Genomic DNA, 16,521 nt, shown 5'->3' with positions numbered 1-16,521 from the left:
TTTGAAATTTACCACACAAAAATAAATTATTAAATACCGATCATCATATATATTTTTGTTACATAAGGATTAGAGGCAAGTTCTGTTTAGAAAGAACAGTTTTTATTTTTTAATTTTTTTTCTTTTTAAAGTTTTAATTAGTTTCAAATACACAGTACATTGGTTAGACATCTATATAGTTAGTAAAATGATCCCAATTGCTCCCTCCCTCCTTTGACCCTCCACCTAGCCAATGTCTTAATGCTAATTGCATTCCCTATGCTGTGCATTCCCTATCCTCATAACCATCCATCAGCTACTAATTTGTACTTCTTTAACCCTTCACCCCATTCTCTCAGCTTCCCAGACCTCCCTACCCTCTGTCCATCACTAAATTCTCTGCTATATTTGTGAGTCTGTTTTTGATTAGTTTGTTCTTTTTATTCCTTAGATTCTGCATATAAGTGAAATTATATAGTGTTTATCTTTGTCTGTCTGACTTAAATACCTTCTATGTTCATCAAAGCAATATCTTTTTCCATCCCTGTCCTTTTCATATGTAGGGGTCTTGTTTTTCTTATTCTTCCAGCCATTCTATCTTTTGGTTGGAGCACTTAATTCTTTTCCACTTAAAGTACTTATTGATAGGAATGTAGTTGTTAGCATTCTTTATTCTTGTTTTTGATACGTGTTTCTTCTTCCTAAAGAAGTCCCTCCAACATTTCCTGTCATTCTGGCTTGGTGGTGATAGATTCCTTTAGTTGATTTTTGTCTGGGAAGCTCTTTATCTGTCCTTCAACTCTAAATGATAGCTTTGCTGGATAAAATATTTTTGGTTGTATATCCTGGGTCTTCATCATGTCGAATCTTTTGTGCCAAGCCCTTCTGTCCTGCATAGTTTCTTTCGAGAAATCAGCTGCTAGTCGTATGGGTGTTCCCTTATATGTAATTATTTGTTTTCCTCTTGCTTTTAATATTCTTTCTTTGTATTTAACCTTTGACATTTTAATTATGACATGTCTTGGTGTGGGCCTCTTTGGATCCCTGATTTTTGGACTTCTCTGAGCTTCCTGGGGTTTTATGTCCATTTCCTTCACCAGGTTAGGGAAGTTTTCCATCATTATTTCCTCAAACAGCTTTTCAAACATCTTGATTTTCTTCGATTACGCCAATCAGATGGATATTTGGATCCTTAATAGTGTCCCATATTCTCCTTAAATTATTTTTATGGTCTTGGCATCTTATCTCTTGCTGTTCTAATTGCATGTTCTTGGCTTTCCTGTCCTTTAGATAAATCATTTGATCCTTTTCTTTATTCACTTTGTTTATTCCTTTGTTTATTCTTTTTAATATACTTTTCAGATAATGTATTCTCCTTTTATAATTTCCATTTCCATTTTTATGTTTTTTTTATCTCTTTGTTGGAGTTCTCTACACTTCCCAAAAGTTCATTGAGTATATTTATAACCAGTGTTTTGAACTCTGCATCTGTTAGATTACTTGACTACATTATATCTGGATCTCTGTTCTGTTCTCTCATATGATTTCCGCTTCTTTGTCTTTCCATTTTGGCTGCCGTTCCTTGTCTGTTTCTAAGTACTAAAGCAAAGCCCCTAAGCCTCCCAGTCTTAGTGTGGATGTGAAGTAAGTATTTGGTGGCAGAGTCCCGAGAGGGGTTCAGCTGCATGCCAAATTTAGCCCAAGCCTCAGTCCTTCTGGGGCCACCTGTTAAGATTCAGCAAGCAATCCACAGATACTGTGCTTATGGTTGCCTCAAAAGACCACACCAGAAACCAAGGTCAGCTGCTTCCACCAGTGTCTCAGCAAGGAGCTCCTGACTCATGGAGGATACACCTGGATGTGGTATGGGTGGGGCCCAAGTTGGGGTATGCAGGGTTTCAGGGGATCCTCTGGGCAGAGTGACCTCTGTTATCCAGTAAATATGACTTCTATAAATAGAAGTGAGAAAGATATCACAAAAACAGAGTACAGAGCTTCAAGAATCAATACTTCCACTGAAGCAATCATTAAGCAAACAAAACTGACAAAATTAACTTTTTAAAAACTGTACAATATAACTTTTAAAACAACAATCAGTGTTTAATAAAGATAGAGACTGCTAAATTTTGGTAAGAAAGCATTGTTGCATTTTTATTTACCTTTTTACCATCCTCCATTCCCCAGTATGACAGTGTCCATGGGGACAGTGCTTAGCATTTCTGATTTAGCTAACTGATGACAGAGGACAATGACAGGCCTTGTTTTCAAAACTGTAGTTTTGCATTTTGTGGTCTTATGGTTTCCAGAGGGACCAGAACAGAGGCTTGGCTTTGTTTTGTGTCCCTTAGATTGGAACAGCATCTCTGGCAAAAGCATTTGTAGATGTCAAAAGCATTTAAAAACATATAATATGCATACCTGTCTCAAGCAAGGGGTAGAGAATGGAAGAAGCAGAAAACAGACCAAAAACCTAGTAAAGAGAAAGCTGAGAAGATATTTGGGGAAATAAGGTCCTTTAAAGTCTACCTCATATGCCAGGGAATCGGGTGCAACCTGTATGCCTGGAGTTGGGTACATGCTCAGAAAAGATCTGAGAGAACTCAGGGCTTAAACCTCTAGAGCAGAGGTCCTCAGCCCACGGGCCACAGACCAGTGCCATGGCCTGTTAGGAACTGGGCCCACAGCAGGAGGTAAGCAGCAGTTGAGCAAGCAAAGCTTCATCTGTATTTGCAGCTGCTCCACCTCAGCTCCACCTCAGATGATCAGGCATTATATTCTCATAGGAGCACTGGTCCCTGGTGCCAAAAGGTTGGGCAACCACTGCTCTAGAGGACTTTTGGGGTCTGCACACGCAAGAAGGAAGGCTAAGACAGACTTGTATTTAGGTAACCTGGCTAAGCAATGAAGAGTGCCTTAGCTCTGAACCAAATCAAAAAGACTGGGAGAATTTTTTGTTGCTTTAAGATTAAAAAAAAAAAAACCTGTCAAGGTTTTTAAAAAAATATCTGCCTCACAAGATAACTGCACCTGAGAGGGAATGTAGGATATGTGACTAAACAAATGCATGACTGCCCTTAACAGTAAAACCGTACAGGGTATTTGTTGTATGTGGGGGAATCTGGTTTCCGTAATTATCACATGATATTCAAAATGTCTAGTTTCCAACAAAAACCTAAAAGGTAAATTTGATAACATTTATCCATAAAGATGTATGCATCCCAATGTTCACTGCAACATTATTCATGGTAGCCAAGACTTGAAAACAACTGAAGTGTCCTTCGATAGATGATTAAAGAAGAGAAGCTATATATATGCAATGGAATATTATTCTGCCATAAGAAGAGACAAAATACTGCCATTTATAACAACATGGATGGATCTTGAGATTATCATGCAAAGTGAAATAAGTCAGAAAAAAGTTGAGAACTGTATGATTTTACTCATATGCAGAATATAAAACTAAAAGCAACAAATGAACAAGATAAACAAATAAAAACCCAATAGACAGAGACAACAGTTTAGTGGTTAACAGAGGGAAAAGGGGGAAGGGAGAGGTAGAAAATGGTAGAGGCGGTCAAATATATGGTGATGGAAGGAAATTTGCAATATACAGATTATAATTAATATTCCGTACTTCTGATGTTTTATTTGAAATCTCATTATATTTTGTAACACCCTACATCACAATATAAAATAGAGAAACAGAGAACCTGTTAATTTACCTACTAGGTTACCTAAGATAACCTTTCCTTCCAAACTCTGTGCAAAGTACAGTTTACCCTTGAACAACATGGGTTTGAGCCACAGGGGTCCACTAATATGCAGATTTTTTTCAGTAAATACAGTCAGTCTTCTGTATCTATAGGGTTTGGATTGAAAACAATATTTTCCATCCATCATTTGGAATCCCCAAATGCAGAGGGCTGAGTATGCATTGTCCAAACCATTTTATATAAGGGACATGGGCATCCATGGATTCTAATATCTGTCAAAGGTCCTAGAACCAATCTCTCTACAGACACCAAGGGCCAACTATAATTAAGTTTTTGGGAGTCAAAAGTTATATGTGGATTTTCAACTGTGCCAACTTCCACATTGATCAAGGGTCAATTGTATATGTTCATAACATACTTTTCTTTCAAGATCCTAAACTTTCTATAAAGGTAATTAATTTATAGTTCTCTTTTTTTCTTAGCCTACAATTAAACTTTCACAAGGAAAAGTCCCAAAATTATACTTCGGAGAAATATGATTGAAAAAAGAAAAATATTTTTAAAAACATATTTAGAAACCACTTATGTCATTTCACAACAGCCTAGAATGTATTTTTCCAAAACTTACGAATGAGACTTTTATACTAATGCAATGTTTGACTTCTCAACTTTTAACTAAGAAACATAAACGTATAATTATGTAACTTGTTCATTACTCTTATCCTGCTATATTTTCCATATTCCCATATTTTTCTCTTATAATGGCACAATAAAGTAAAAAATTCTGAGAAACATATTTTCTAAGCTGTCATTTCCCTCAATTCAACAGCATCTACTGTGGGTTATGTTTATTCTTGAAAGTTGCACTGAAGGCTTCCACAGGCTCTGTGCCTCAGCTCCTCCTAAGTGCAATAACATTTCACATACACAAGATCCCAGCAGGTAAAGACTCTACTGTTTGAAAATATTTCCCATCAGAGGAAGAATAACAAAAAATAACATAAATACATTAAGCAATCAGCTCTCTCCTTTTATATAGTTTTGTTCACAACTAACATAACATTTCTTTTCTTCCTTATAGGTACCAGAGATTTGAAAAGGCATTTCTGTTAGCTGTTGACATTGGTGCTCGTGACCTGTTTATGGTGAGTCATTCCCAGAGATGATTTTGTGCCTTCAGTTCTAAGGCTGAGTAAGTTGTCAGCTTTTGTGACCATTAAAAAGGATTACTGTCATTCGTGCCTTAGACACATGGTGGGAAAGCATTATTCCATCTTGGGTTTGCAGCTTTGCCTTCATGAAACTGGTCAATAGCCATCTAGTCTCTTTTGACTTCTTGACATTTTCTTTGCCAAGATCCAAAGGATTTTTTATGTTTTCTAAGAATTTATAATTCTTGAAACTTTCTCCTCATGTACCTTGATGTGAGGGGATGACACCTTTCTATCTAATAAGCTTAAATGTCTTTCTAATCCATTTTCTAAAGAAGTATAGCTACAGAAGCCAGGACATAGGGTAAAACATGTCCCATACATCTTGAATGTGCTCAGTTTGTCCCTTTGGTTTTAGTGTAAAGTAACAAATTATGAATGTTCTCACTTGTATTTTAGAATAATCACAGTATAAAGTGGACCTAAGAGGTTATAAATTCACATACACTTTAGTTCTCCCACTTATTAACTATGAACAGTAAAACCGACCAGTTTCTTACAGATCCTTACAGATATTATAGCATCTTACAGATGCTGTGTATCAGGTTCTTATTTTATAAGGTCTTTCACCACAATGTCACAGCAAGATCACATGAACACAGGTGGGGTTCCTTTTCTGGTTTCTCAGTGTATTCTGCTCCATAGAGATTTCATTGTTGTCAAAGAAACAATAAAACAAAAGCTTCCTGAAAACAACAAAAACTTCTGGAAGGCTTTTACCTAAATCTTCTATACAATGAAGACATTTTGTACCTTAAGCTTTGATGCTTTAGATATTAATATGGATTCATGACATTAGGTCACTTCTCTTTGGACCGAGTTTGTTATTTTAATTCTAACTATTGTTCATTCAATTGTGCTTTTGTTGATTGTGAAAAAAATCTTTCTAATTATTGAAAAAGCATGAACTTTCTGTTATTTGTATGTCATCTTTATTTTGTTATGTCAAATCAAGCAGGCATATTAGTATATTGAGGGAAGGTTTTTTCATTTTCACCATAATCTATGCATATAGATATCACAGTGTCAGAAATTTAATTATAAGTTTTAGATTTTCTGACCCCATTGACTTTCCCTCTTTATTTCTACTTTCTCACCTCTGCCACTACTCACCCCATTAACGGTAGATTTTCTTTAAAAAAAAAACACACACACACACAAAAAAAACAAAAAAGAGTTCTTCATATTTTTATTTTTTTATATTGATAGTCCCATTCTTTTTCTAGCCAAAATAAGAACTTAAAGAGATTGAATATTTAAATGTATAGTGTCTGGCAGACTTTATCAACTTATAGCATTGTTCTACAATTTATACTGCTTTGTTTATTAATTAATACATAATCATCAAAGCCATCTTCTAAACTGTTTTTCCAAATACCTGTTTCCGCATTTAGTCTCAGTTTAGCCAGTAACAACATAAAGTCTTCATGTTAGTTTAAATTTCTTTAATCCAAATAGCCTTTCTACTGATAGGTTAACCTTAACCCTAACCCATAAGGATTGTGATGTGTAAAAGGTAAAAATCTAAAATAAGGAAGGAGGGAAATAGCGTTTTACTTTCCTTTTTATTTGTAAAAGTGAACAATCATTATTCAGAAAGTTATATCCTTACTCTTCATGTGTGACTTTATTTATAGCCCAAGTTTTATCTTTATTTTTTTTAATTAAAACAGTTGGGGTGCCATTCTTTAGTAAAATCAAATAGGTTTCAAATGTACAGTTCAATAATACGTCATATGTATATTGCACTGTGTTCACCACCCAAAGTTAAATTTCTTTCTGTCACCAAATATTTGACCCCTCTTTACCCCTACATACCTCCCCCTGCTCCACTTCCCTCTGGTAACCATTAGTTCCCTGTGTGCCCATGAGTCTCTGTCATGTTTGTTTGTTGCTTTTAGATTTATATCCCACATATCCATGATATCATGTGGTTTTCTACTTTGGCTTATTTCTCTTAGCATGATTATCTCAAGATTATCCACGTTACTGCAAATGACAGTACTTCATTTCTTCTTATAACTGAATAACATTCCATTGTATATATGTACCACCTCTTCTTTAGTCGTCTATTGTAGGGTAATTCAGCTGCTTCCATTTCCTAGCCATCATGAATAATGCTGCTATGAACACTGGTGTGCATATATCTTTTTGCATACATGTTTTTAAGTTTTGGGGGTAAATACCTAGTAGACGGATTGTTGGACCATATCTTATGTTAGATTGATTCTTAGTTGTTTGAGAAACCTCTATACTGTTTTCCATAGTAGTTGTACTGATTTGTAGTCCCACCAGCAGTGTATGAGGCCAATACTTATTTGTCTTGCTGAAGACAGCCATTCTAACAGGTGTGATATGGTATCTCATTGTGGTTTTGATTTGCATTTCCCTGATAGTTATTGAAGGTGAGCAACCTTTGATGTTTGTTGGCCATTTTGTATGTTTTCTTGGGAGAAGCGACTGTTCAGGTCTTCTGCCCATTTTTAAATTGGATCGTTTGTTTTTTTGTTATTGAGTTGTATGAGTTCTTTGTATATTTTGAATATTAGGCCCTTAGTAGAGGTGTTGCTTGCAAATATATTTTCCCATTCGGATGGTTGTCTCTTTACCTTGTTGATGGTTTCTTTTACTGTGCAGAAGCTTTTTAGTTTGATATAGTTCCATTCATTCATTTTTGGTTTTATTTCCCTGTTTTTGAGGTCCAATTCATAAAATCCTCTCTAAATTCAAGGTCCATGAGTTTAGTGCCTATGTTTTCTTCTATGCAATGTATTGTTTGGTTCTTATATTTAGGTCTTTGATCCATTTTCAGTTAAGTTTGGTGTTTGATGATAGATAACAGTCTAGTTTCATTTTTTTGCACGTGGCTTTCCAATTTTCCTAGCACCATTTATTGAAGAGGCTTTCATTTCTCTGCTTTATGTTTTTGGTTCCTTTGTCAAAAAGTATTTGCTCAGATATACAGGCGTTTCCTTCTGGACTCTTGATTCTGTTCCACTGGTCCATGTGTCTGTTTTTCTGCCAATACCATGCCATTTGGATTATTGCCGCTTTTTAGTATAATTTGAAGTCACACGGAGTGATACATGCTACCAACCTTGTCGTTTCCCATCACACACACACTCAGGATTACTTTGGCTATTCATGGTCTTTTATGCTTCCATGCAAATCTCAGAATATTTTTGTTCTGTTTCTTTAAAAAAGGCCATTTGGATTTTGATGGGGATTGCATTAAATCTGTATAATGCTTTAGGCAATAAGATCATATTAGTTATGACGTTTCTTCCAATCCAAGAATGCAGAATATCTTTCGTTTCTTTGTATCTTCAATTTATTTTAATAGAGTCTTATAGTTTTCATTATATAGATACTTCACATGTTTTATTTGGTTTATTCCTAGGTATTTTATTTTTTCTGTTGCAATTTAAAAAGGGGTTGTTTTTTCATTTTCTGAAAATTTATCATTAAAGTATAAGAATGTAATGGATTTTTGAACATTGGTTTTGTATCCTGAAACTTTACTGTATTTGTTTACTATTTCTAACAGTGCTTTAATGGAGTCTTTAGGGTTTTCTATGTAGAGGATCATGCCATCCGAAAAAAGTGAAAAGTGGACTTCTTCTTTCCCTATTTGGATTCCCTTTATTTCTTTCCCTTGCCTGATTGCCCTTGCTAGGACTTCCAACATTATATTGAATAATAGTGATCGTGGACATCTTTGTCTCATTCCTCATCTTAGAAAGTTTATAGTTTTTCAACATTAAGAATAATGTTATCTGACGGTTTATTGTATATGGCCTTATTATGTTGGGATACTTTCTTTACCCATTTTATTAAGTGTTTTAATTATAAATCAATGCTATATCTTGTCAAGGGCTTTTTCCACATCTACTGATATGGTCATATGATTCTTAGACTTTAGTTCATGTAATGTATCACACTAATTGCCTTGCATATGTTAAACCGTCCCTGTACTCCTGGGATGAAGCCCACTTGATCATCGTGCATAATCTTTTTAATATGTTGTTGTATTTGGTTAGCAAGTATCTTATCTATAGTTTTCTTTTTTGTGTTATCTTTACCAGGTTTTGGTATCAGGGTAATATTGGCCTCATAAAATGAGTTGGGAAGCATTGCCTCCTCTTCAATTTTTTGGAAGAGTGTGAGGAGAATAGGTATTAAATCTTCGAATGTTTGGTAGAATTCACTGGTGAAGCCATCTGGTCTTGGACTTTTACTGTTTGGTAGGTTTTTGATGATTGTTTCAATTTCCAGACTGCTGATTGGTCTATTTATATTTTCCGGTTCTTCTTGATTCAGTCTAGGAAGGTTGTATTTTTCTAAGTACTGGTCCATTTCTTCTAGGTTATTAAATTTGGTATTATATACTTTTTCATAGTATTCTTGTGTGATCCTTTGTATTTCTATAGTGTCTGTTGTAATTTCTCCTCTTTCATCCCTGATTTTGTTTGTGTCCTCTCTTTCTTTTCTTTAGTGAGTCTATTCTGAGGTTTTTCAATTAAACTTCTTAAAGAATCAGCTCTTTATTGCATTTATTTTTTCTATTGTCTTTTCTCAATTATCATTTAATTCTGCTCTAATTTTGATTATTTCCTTCCTTTCGCTGATTTTAGGTTATTTGGGCTCATTCTTACTTTTTGAAATAGGGTTAATGATATGAACTTTCTTCTTATTACCCCTTTTGCCATGTCCCAAAAATTTTGATATGTTGTACTTTCATTCTCATTTGTTTCTATGTACCTCTTGATCTCTTTATTTCTTCTCTGACCCAGTCATTCTTCAGTAGCATGTTGTTTAATCTCCATGTATTTGTGGCTCTTCCCACTTTCTTTTTTACAGTTGATCTCCAGCTTCAAAGCATTATGATCAGAGAATAAGGTTGTTATGATTTAAACCTTCTTATATTTGTTGAGGCAATCTCTGTCCCAGTATGTGGTCAATCCTTGAGAATGTTCCATATGCACTAGAAAAGAATGTACTAGCAGCTGTTTTGGGATAGAAAGCTCTGTACATGTTAATTATGTCCAGTTGGTCTAATGTGTCATTTAAGGATGTTATTTCCTTATTGATTTTCTGTTTGGATGATCTGTCCATGTCCAAAAGTGGGATATTTAGGTCTCCTAATACAATAGTATTTTGGTCTGTTTCTCCCTTTAGTTCTGTTAGTAATTGCTTTATATATTTTGGGGCTCCCTGATTGGGAACATAGATATTAATAAATGTTATATCTTCTTGGTGTATGATTCCCTTTATCATTATGAAGTGTCCCTCAGTATCTTTCTTTACCTTTTTTATGTTGAAGTCTATTTGGGCTGATATTAGCACTGCTATTCCCACTCTTCTCTGAATGTCATCTGCTTGAAATATCATTTTCCACCCTTTCACTTTGAGTCTATATTTGTCTTTGGAGCTGAGATGTGTCTCCTGGAGGCAGCCTATGGTTGGGTTTTGTGTTTTGATCCAATCTGCAACTCGGGGCCTTTTTATTGGTGAGTTTAGTCCATTTACATTTAGAGTGATTATTGAAATATGAGGTCTTATAGCCCTTTTATCTTTTGCTTTCTGGTAGCTCAGTGTTTCCATTGCTTCCTTGTCCTTGTGTTTCTGTTTTATTTTGATTGGGTTTGTGGATTTTCCCTCTGGTCCTTCTTGTTTTATGTTATGTACCTGAGTTCTGACAATTTGGCATGTGATTACCAGAAAAAATATGTAAAAGTTATATTTATATATATATATATATAGATATATAGATATATAGAGATATAGATAGATATAGTAGTCCATTTTTTAATATATGTGCCTTATCTCCATTCCTCTCTGCAAATTTGAATCTTTAATGCCTCTCCTTTTTTGTTATTGCTGTCTCAGAATGTCCCATGTATGCTAAATGTTCATTTCTAACTTACAGTAGCAATTTTCTTATTGTTTAAGCTTATAATGTCCTGTTCTTAATAAGGGTTGCACTATGCTGCTTCTGTCTGCCTGCTAGTTATCTTTCTCAGAGTCATGTATTTTTCTGTCATTTTATTTCAGGTGGGCTGACCCCATTCAGCATTTTCTGTAATGCAGGCCTCATAGTGGGGAATTCCCTCAATTTTTGTTTGTCTGGAAAGGCCTTTATTTCTTCTTCATATCTAAAGGAGAGCTTTGCTGGTTACATTATTCTTGGCTGGTGTTTCCTTTCATTTAATAGTTTGAAGATTTGGTTCCAGTCCTTTCTGGCTTATAAGGTTTGTACTGAGAAGTCTGATTATAATCAAATAGGTTCTCCTTTGTAGGTTAGTGTTCTTTTCCCTAGCTACCCTGAGAATTCTTTTTTTGTCATTGATTTTTGATAATTTTAATACTGCGTGTCTTGGAGAAAGCCTTTAGGTTGAGATAACTGGGTGTTCTGTTGACTTCTTGAAAACCAAGTTCCAGTTCATTCCTTAGATTTGGGAAATTCTCGTCAGCTATTTTTTCTAAAAATGCTTTCTAATCTTTGCTTCTTTTCCTCCCCTTCGAGAATGCCCATTATTCTTACGTTTCCTTTCCTGATGGTATCATTCTTCAGTCATTCTCTTCTTCCTTCTAATTTATTTCTAGATTTCTGTCTTCAATATCACTGATTCTTTCCTCCATTTGGTCCACTCTATTTCCCAAGCTTGCTATTTCATTCTTCATCTCTTTTAAGTGTTTTCATTTCCAGAAGTTCTATTTGGTCCTTGTATAGGGTTTCACTCTCCTTGATAAAAAACTCATTCTGCTAATCTAGTTGTTTTTTCAATTCCTGGAATTGTTGATGAATTACATTGGATCTCATTGAGATTTTTCAGAAACAACATCCTGAATTCTCTGTCATTTAAGTCGCATATTTCTATGTCTTTAGCCAATTTTTTGGAGATTTTTCTTTCTTTCTGAGCTGCCTTGTCACCGTGATTGTTCATGGTGTGTAATGGACTATTTCTCCACCTGGGCATTAATGGAAGTATATTCTGCCTTTTTTTTTTTTTCCCCAGAAAGCCTTTTGCTATGAAGGCATTTTTCTCTTGGTTTTTAATAGGTGGCATCTAAGCCTCTCGGATCCCTGCTGTATATAAACCCTTCAGAATTCCTTTTTCTTTCTCATATTTAATCATGCTCGCTACCCTCAGTCTCAGTCCCTGTCAGTGTTAGCAACAGTTTTGATAGCATTTGCTGAGATTCCCTTGGGGCTCCGTGGTGTTCAGTCTCCGCGCATATGGGAGGAGATACCCTCTGTGTTGGAGGGCTGTGGCTCAGCCTCATGTTTTGCAAAAGGGTTCTCCTTTTCTCAACACCCTCACCAACATTTGTTATTTGTTGACTTTTGATAATAACCATTCTTTTAGGTGTGAGTTGATATCTCATTGTAGTTTTGACTTGCATTTTCCTGATACTCAGCATTTTTTCCTGTGTTTCTTGGCCATTTGTCTTCTTTGGGAATATGTCTATTCAGGTCTTCTAACCATATTTAATTAAAAAAAAGAACACAGATGCAAAAGTCTTAAATACTAGCAAACCGAATGCAGTACCATATATTTTATTATTATTTTATTAAATTTATTGAGGTGACATTGGTTAACAGAATTATATAGGTTTCAAGTGTACAACGTCATATGTATATTGCATTGTTTTCACTGTTAAAAGTTAAATTTTCTTCCATCACCATATATTTGACCCCCTTTACCCTATCTGCCTTCCCTCCAACCCCTTTTCTTCTGCTAATCACTAAACTATTGTCTGTATCTATGAGTTTTTGTTTGTCTTGTTGATTGTTCATTTGTTGCTCGGGTTTCTTTTCAGATATAACAAATCTTTTTCCTGTTAATTTTTTTATTGAATATATGGATCTATTATGAAAGTATCATGATACTTTTGATTAAAAGATAAAAAATGATTATTTTAGTTGATGTATATTTATGTCGCTTCCAAGTTTCCAGTGTTATAAGTAATGCTGTAATCACCAATCTTGGACCTATGCCGTTACATCATTTCCATAGGAAGTATTCCTAAAAGTACACATATGCAAATTTTAATTTCAATATATTGTTAAAATGTGGAAATCAGCAATTTTTTTCTATAAAGGGCCAAATAGCAAATATTAGAGGCTTATGGGCCAAGAGAAAAAAATTGAGATTATAAATATACTCATATATAACAAGAAAGAAATTTCCATAAGTCTTTACTGATGAAATTAAAATAGTTAAGTAAAATTTTCATAATAGGTCTATAAATGTGAATAATGAAATTAGGAGGGGGAGGGATTAGTGTTGAAAGTTGGTGTTCCTTAACAAAATCTGTTGCAAATGTTCATCTATTAATGATTTGTGATGAGACTTTACATATTTTACCTTTGTAAATTTCTTTCCTCATATATAGGTACTAACAAATATTGATATCAATCCATGAGCATACAGTTTTAATTAAGCATATTCACTAATTAGAAGTCATTTTTAGAATTTTTTAGCCAAAAGATTAGAATGCCTTTAAGAAGTCATTACCTTGCGAATTAATCACTTCCAATTAAAGTTCCTCAACTATACAGTTAAATAGACTTCAGAATATGGAAATTTCTTTGCACTTGCATCAAGGTTGAAGAATGTTGTTTTGGATTGAGATCAGAAAGTACATTGCTGGAAGTTTGTGTAGGAATGGAGTTCTCACTTCTTTTTCAACTTTTGACAGTACAGGAAGTATATAAAATTATTTGTAAGCTTGGCATTACTTGCAAATAAAATAATGTTAGTTCTCATTGAAATAACTTTACCACAGTATAAATTTCACATACAAGTACCATTGCCTCATACTTTTAGGTTGAAACATTTTCAAGTCTGCAGTATAAACTAATTCCAAAGCTGTTCAGAGCTAAGAGTACAGTTCTTCATGTTATCATTTATATGTGGGATATAAACCTAAAAGCAACAAATGAACAGAACAAACAGACAGAGACTCATGGACATGGCCTATATAGACTTGTGGTTACCAGAGGGTAGGGAGAAGCAGGATAAGGGAGGTAGACAGGATAAAGGTGATAGAAAGAAATCTAACTGTGAGAGATGAACACACAGTGGAAACATATCTGCTTTACTGTTAAAGTATACAGCTGAAACTTACTGGATTTTTTAACCAGTCACCATAAAAAATTCATTAAAAAATATATATACAAACTTTTGAATATTGAGAAGTCCATAGACTAATAAAAATATTAGATTGTGGAAAAAATAAAAAATAAAAATAAAAATGTAAATAAACACCATTCCTAACTCAAGAACTGTATAAATACTGCCATTTGCGATAATATGGATGGATCTTGAAATTAACATGCTAAGCGAAATAAGTCAGAAAAGGTTGAAGACCATATGATTTCACTCATGTGTGATATAAAAATAAAAGCAACAAACAAGACAGAGACTCAGACATGGACAACAGGGGCACAAAGGAGAAGGCAGATTGGGATAAAGGGGGTCAAATATATGGTGACAGAAGATTTGAGAATGGGTGGTGAATACACAATACAGTATACAAATGATGTATTATTAATCTGTACACTTGAAACCTATATAATTTTATTAACCAATGTCACCCTACCAAAAAAATAAATGAAAAGAATTAAAAAAAAAAGGCATGCTATTATTTAGCCCATCGGCCATGGTTGACAGACCCCTATTCTATAAAGTCTTCTATTCCTAGTAAATGTAAGTACCTGTCTCCCCACCAAACTTTGCAACCAGTAAATATTAACTTTAAAAATTTTACTTTGAAATTATATTTTTTCAATTTGCATTTCTTTGAGAGTTAATAATCATTCATTCTGTCACCTTTTCTCCATCTTCCCTCCTAACTCATTTATACTTCAAGACTCAGATCAAGGATCACTTCCTCCTCTTTGGCTCCAGAGCACTCTGCAAATATCTGCCATAAAACCTAGCAGATACAGAGTCAGTTAACTGTTGTTTTCGATGGTCAGTCCCACCCCCTGGTGCCCAAAGCTTCTTGAGACCTGGTATTGTGATTGAGCTCTGTATTCGAGAACAGTATGGCACTTAGTGAGAGATGATGTGTTGACTGAATGAGTTCAAATAATATATTAATATTAACAAAGTAATATGTGCCAGACATATAAATATCAGAGACAAATTTGTGTGGGTAGTATCCACACAACTGAATTTGGAAGAAGCTCTCTCAGATTTTTTCATTAAAATCTCAGCAAAGGAAATAGGAATTAAGCTTTTTATTCCCTGACAAAACTGATTATGTCAAATATTTGCTTTAAAAACTTGTCTTTTCAACCCTAAAGACTTAAGATAACTTATTTAAATAATTGTTTTTATTTGTAGTTGTGATTTCTATTTCAGAAAAATTCGCTTATGCTAGAAGAAAACAAAATTCAAATACAAAACAGAATATCAATCGGTGGTCATGTCTGTTTTGTAATCTGAACAATAAGTTCTTTGTTACTTGACCAACATTCATTTTGAATTAATCTTTTATTTTGCTTTATTTCCAAAGGACATCCATTACCTTGCACTAGATAAGGGTGAATTGGCACTAGCTGAAGTGGCAAGAAAAAGAGCTAGCGACATTGATGCAGAATCAATAACCTCTGGAATTGGTAAGAATTAATGCTGTTTTTTAAGTGCTTTTTGTTTTAATCAATACTTATTCAGTATCATTTCTATTTATGTTTGTAGGGCATGGTTGGTTAACTTGAATTACTTTCTTTGGAAAGATGGTATCTTAAAAAAAGAAAGAAAGAATTAGACCTGGCTAAGTAATACAATAGCGATATATAAATTGAAATTGTGTTAATATGAATATTGATAATCAGTGGGTAATCACTTAGCAAAATAAAAAGGACTTTGTTCTTTTCATAAAATTTTGAAGAAAAGAGATTATTAACAGCTATTCCTGGCTCTATGCTTTTCTATTTAAATTAACCAACACAGGAACTTATATAATCCTTTATTTATACACATCGCATATCACATCGCAGAAGAATTCTCACTTACATCAAAGTACTTCACGTGGGATTTTAGGTTTGATAGGTGATTTGTTTTCATTTAGAAGCCACTAGTCCTTTAACAGTGAAGTCTTGTAAAGAAGACAAATTAAAACCCTAACTTGAATCTAAAAGTCCTTTCAAAACTTTATAATATAGAATATTTTTTAAAACTATAATAATATCAGCATGAGCTTCCTTTTTCTAAACTCAGTTTACCTAATGGGACTAAAAATCTGGAAGTACTGATCTCTAGATATAATTCCTATTCTTCCTGGTATTTCCTGTGTCCAGATTAGGCAACGTATCCTCAGAATTGTAACAAATTTCATTTATTTGTGGAACTTCTATGAAACAAAGAAGTTTTAATAAGATTTTCACTTTGTAAGTTGTCTGAAAATATTAAACAAGTCTCTCCGTTGACAGATCATTTTGCGCTCTGTTTTTGTAATGCTCTTTGCAGCCAAAGGGAGCAATTGTCAGCTTCCCTTTAAAATCATCAGAGATCCTAGTTTTCAAGCTGGTACTGAAGAACACAAAGCCATACCACCAAGGTAGCTCTAAACCTGGATACCAAAGCTGACAATAATGTACCAGA

At 34.2% G+C, this 16,521-nt stretch overlaps 1 protein-coding gene across 11 annotated transcripts in view; it reads left to right on the top strand.

Annotated features, from left to right (window-relative positions):
* LOC107519877 (WD repeat containing planar cell polarity effector) overlaps window positions 1-16,521 on the top strand; it is a 298,814-nt gene that overhangs the window by 177,247 nt on the left and 105,046 nt on the right. For all 11 annotated transcript variants that reach the window (XM_036225119.1, XM_036225120.1, XM_036225126.1 and 8 more), the window contains 2 exons: window positions 4,774-4,837; window positions 15,434-15,536. In XM_036225119.1, the coding sequence (XP_036081012.1) occupies window positions 4,774-4,837; window positions 15,434-15,536 (167 nt within the window). The remainder of the gene's footprint in view (window positions 1-4,773; window positions 4,838-15,433; window positions 15,537-16,521) is intronic.

Source organism: Rousettus aegyptiacus, unplaced genomic scaffold, assembly GCF_014176215.1.
Source record: "Rousettus aegyptiacus isolate mRouAeg1 unplaced genomic scaffold, mRouAeg1.p scaffold_m13_p_7, whole genome shotgun sequence".
NCBI classification, from domain to species: Eukaryota; Metazoa; Chordata; class Mammalia; order Chiroptera; family Pteropodidae; genus Rousettus; species Rousettus aegyptiacus.
This window is presented reverse-complemented; position numbering and strand designations above follow the sequence as displayed.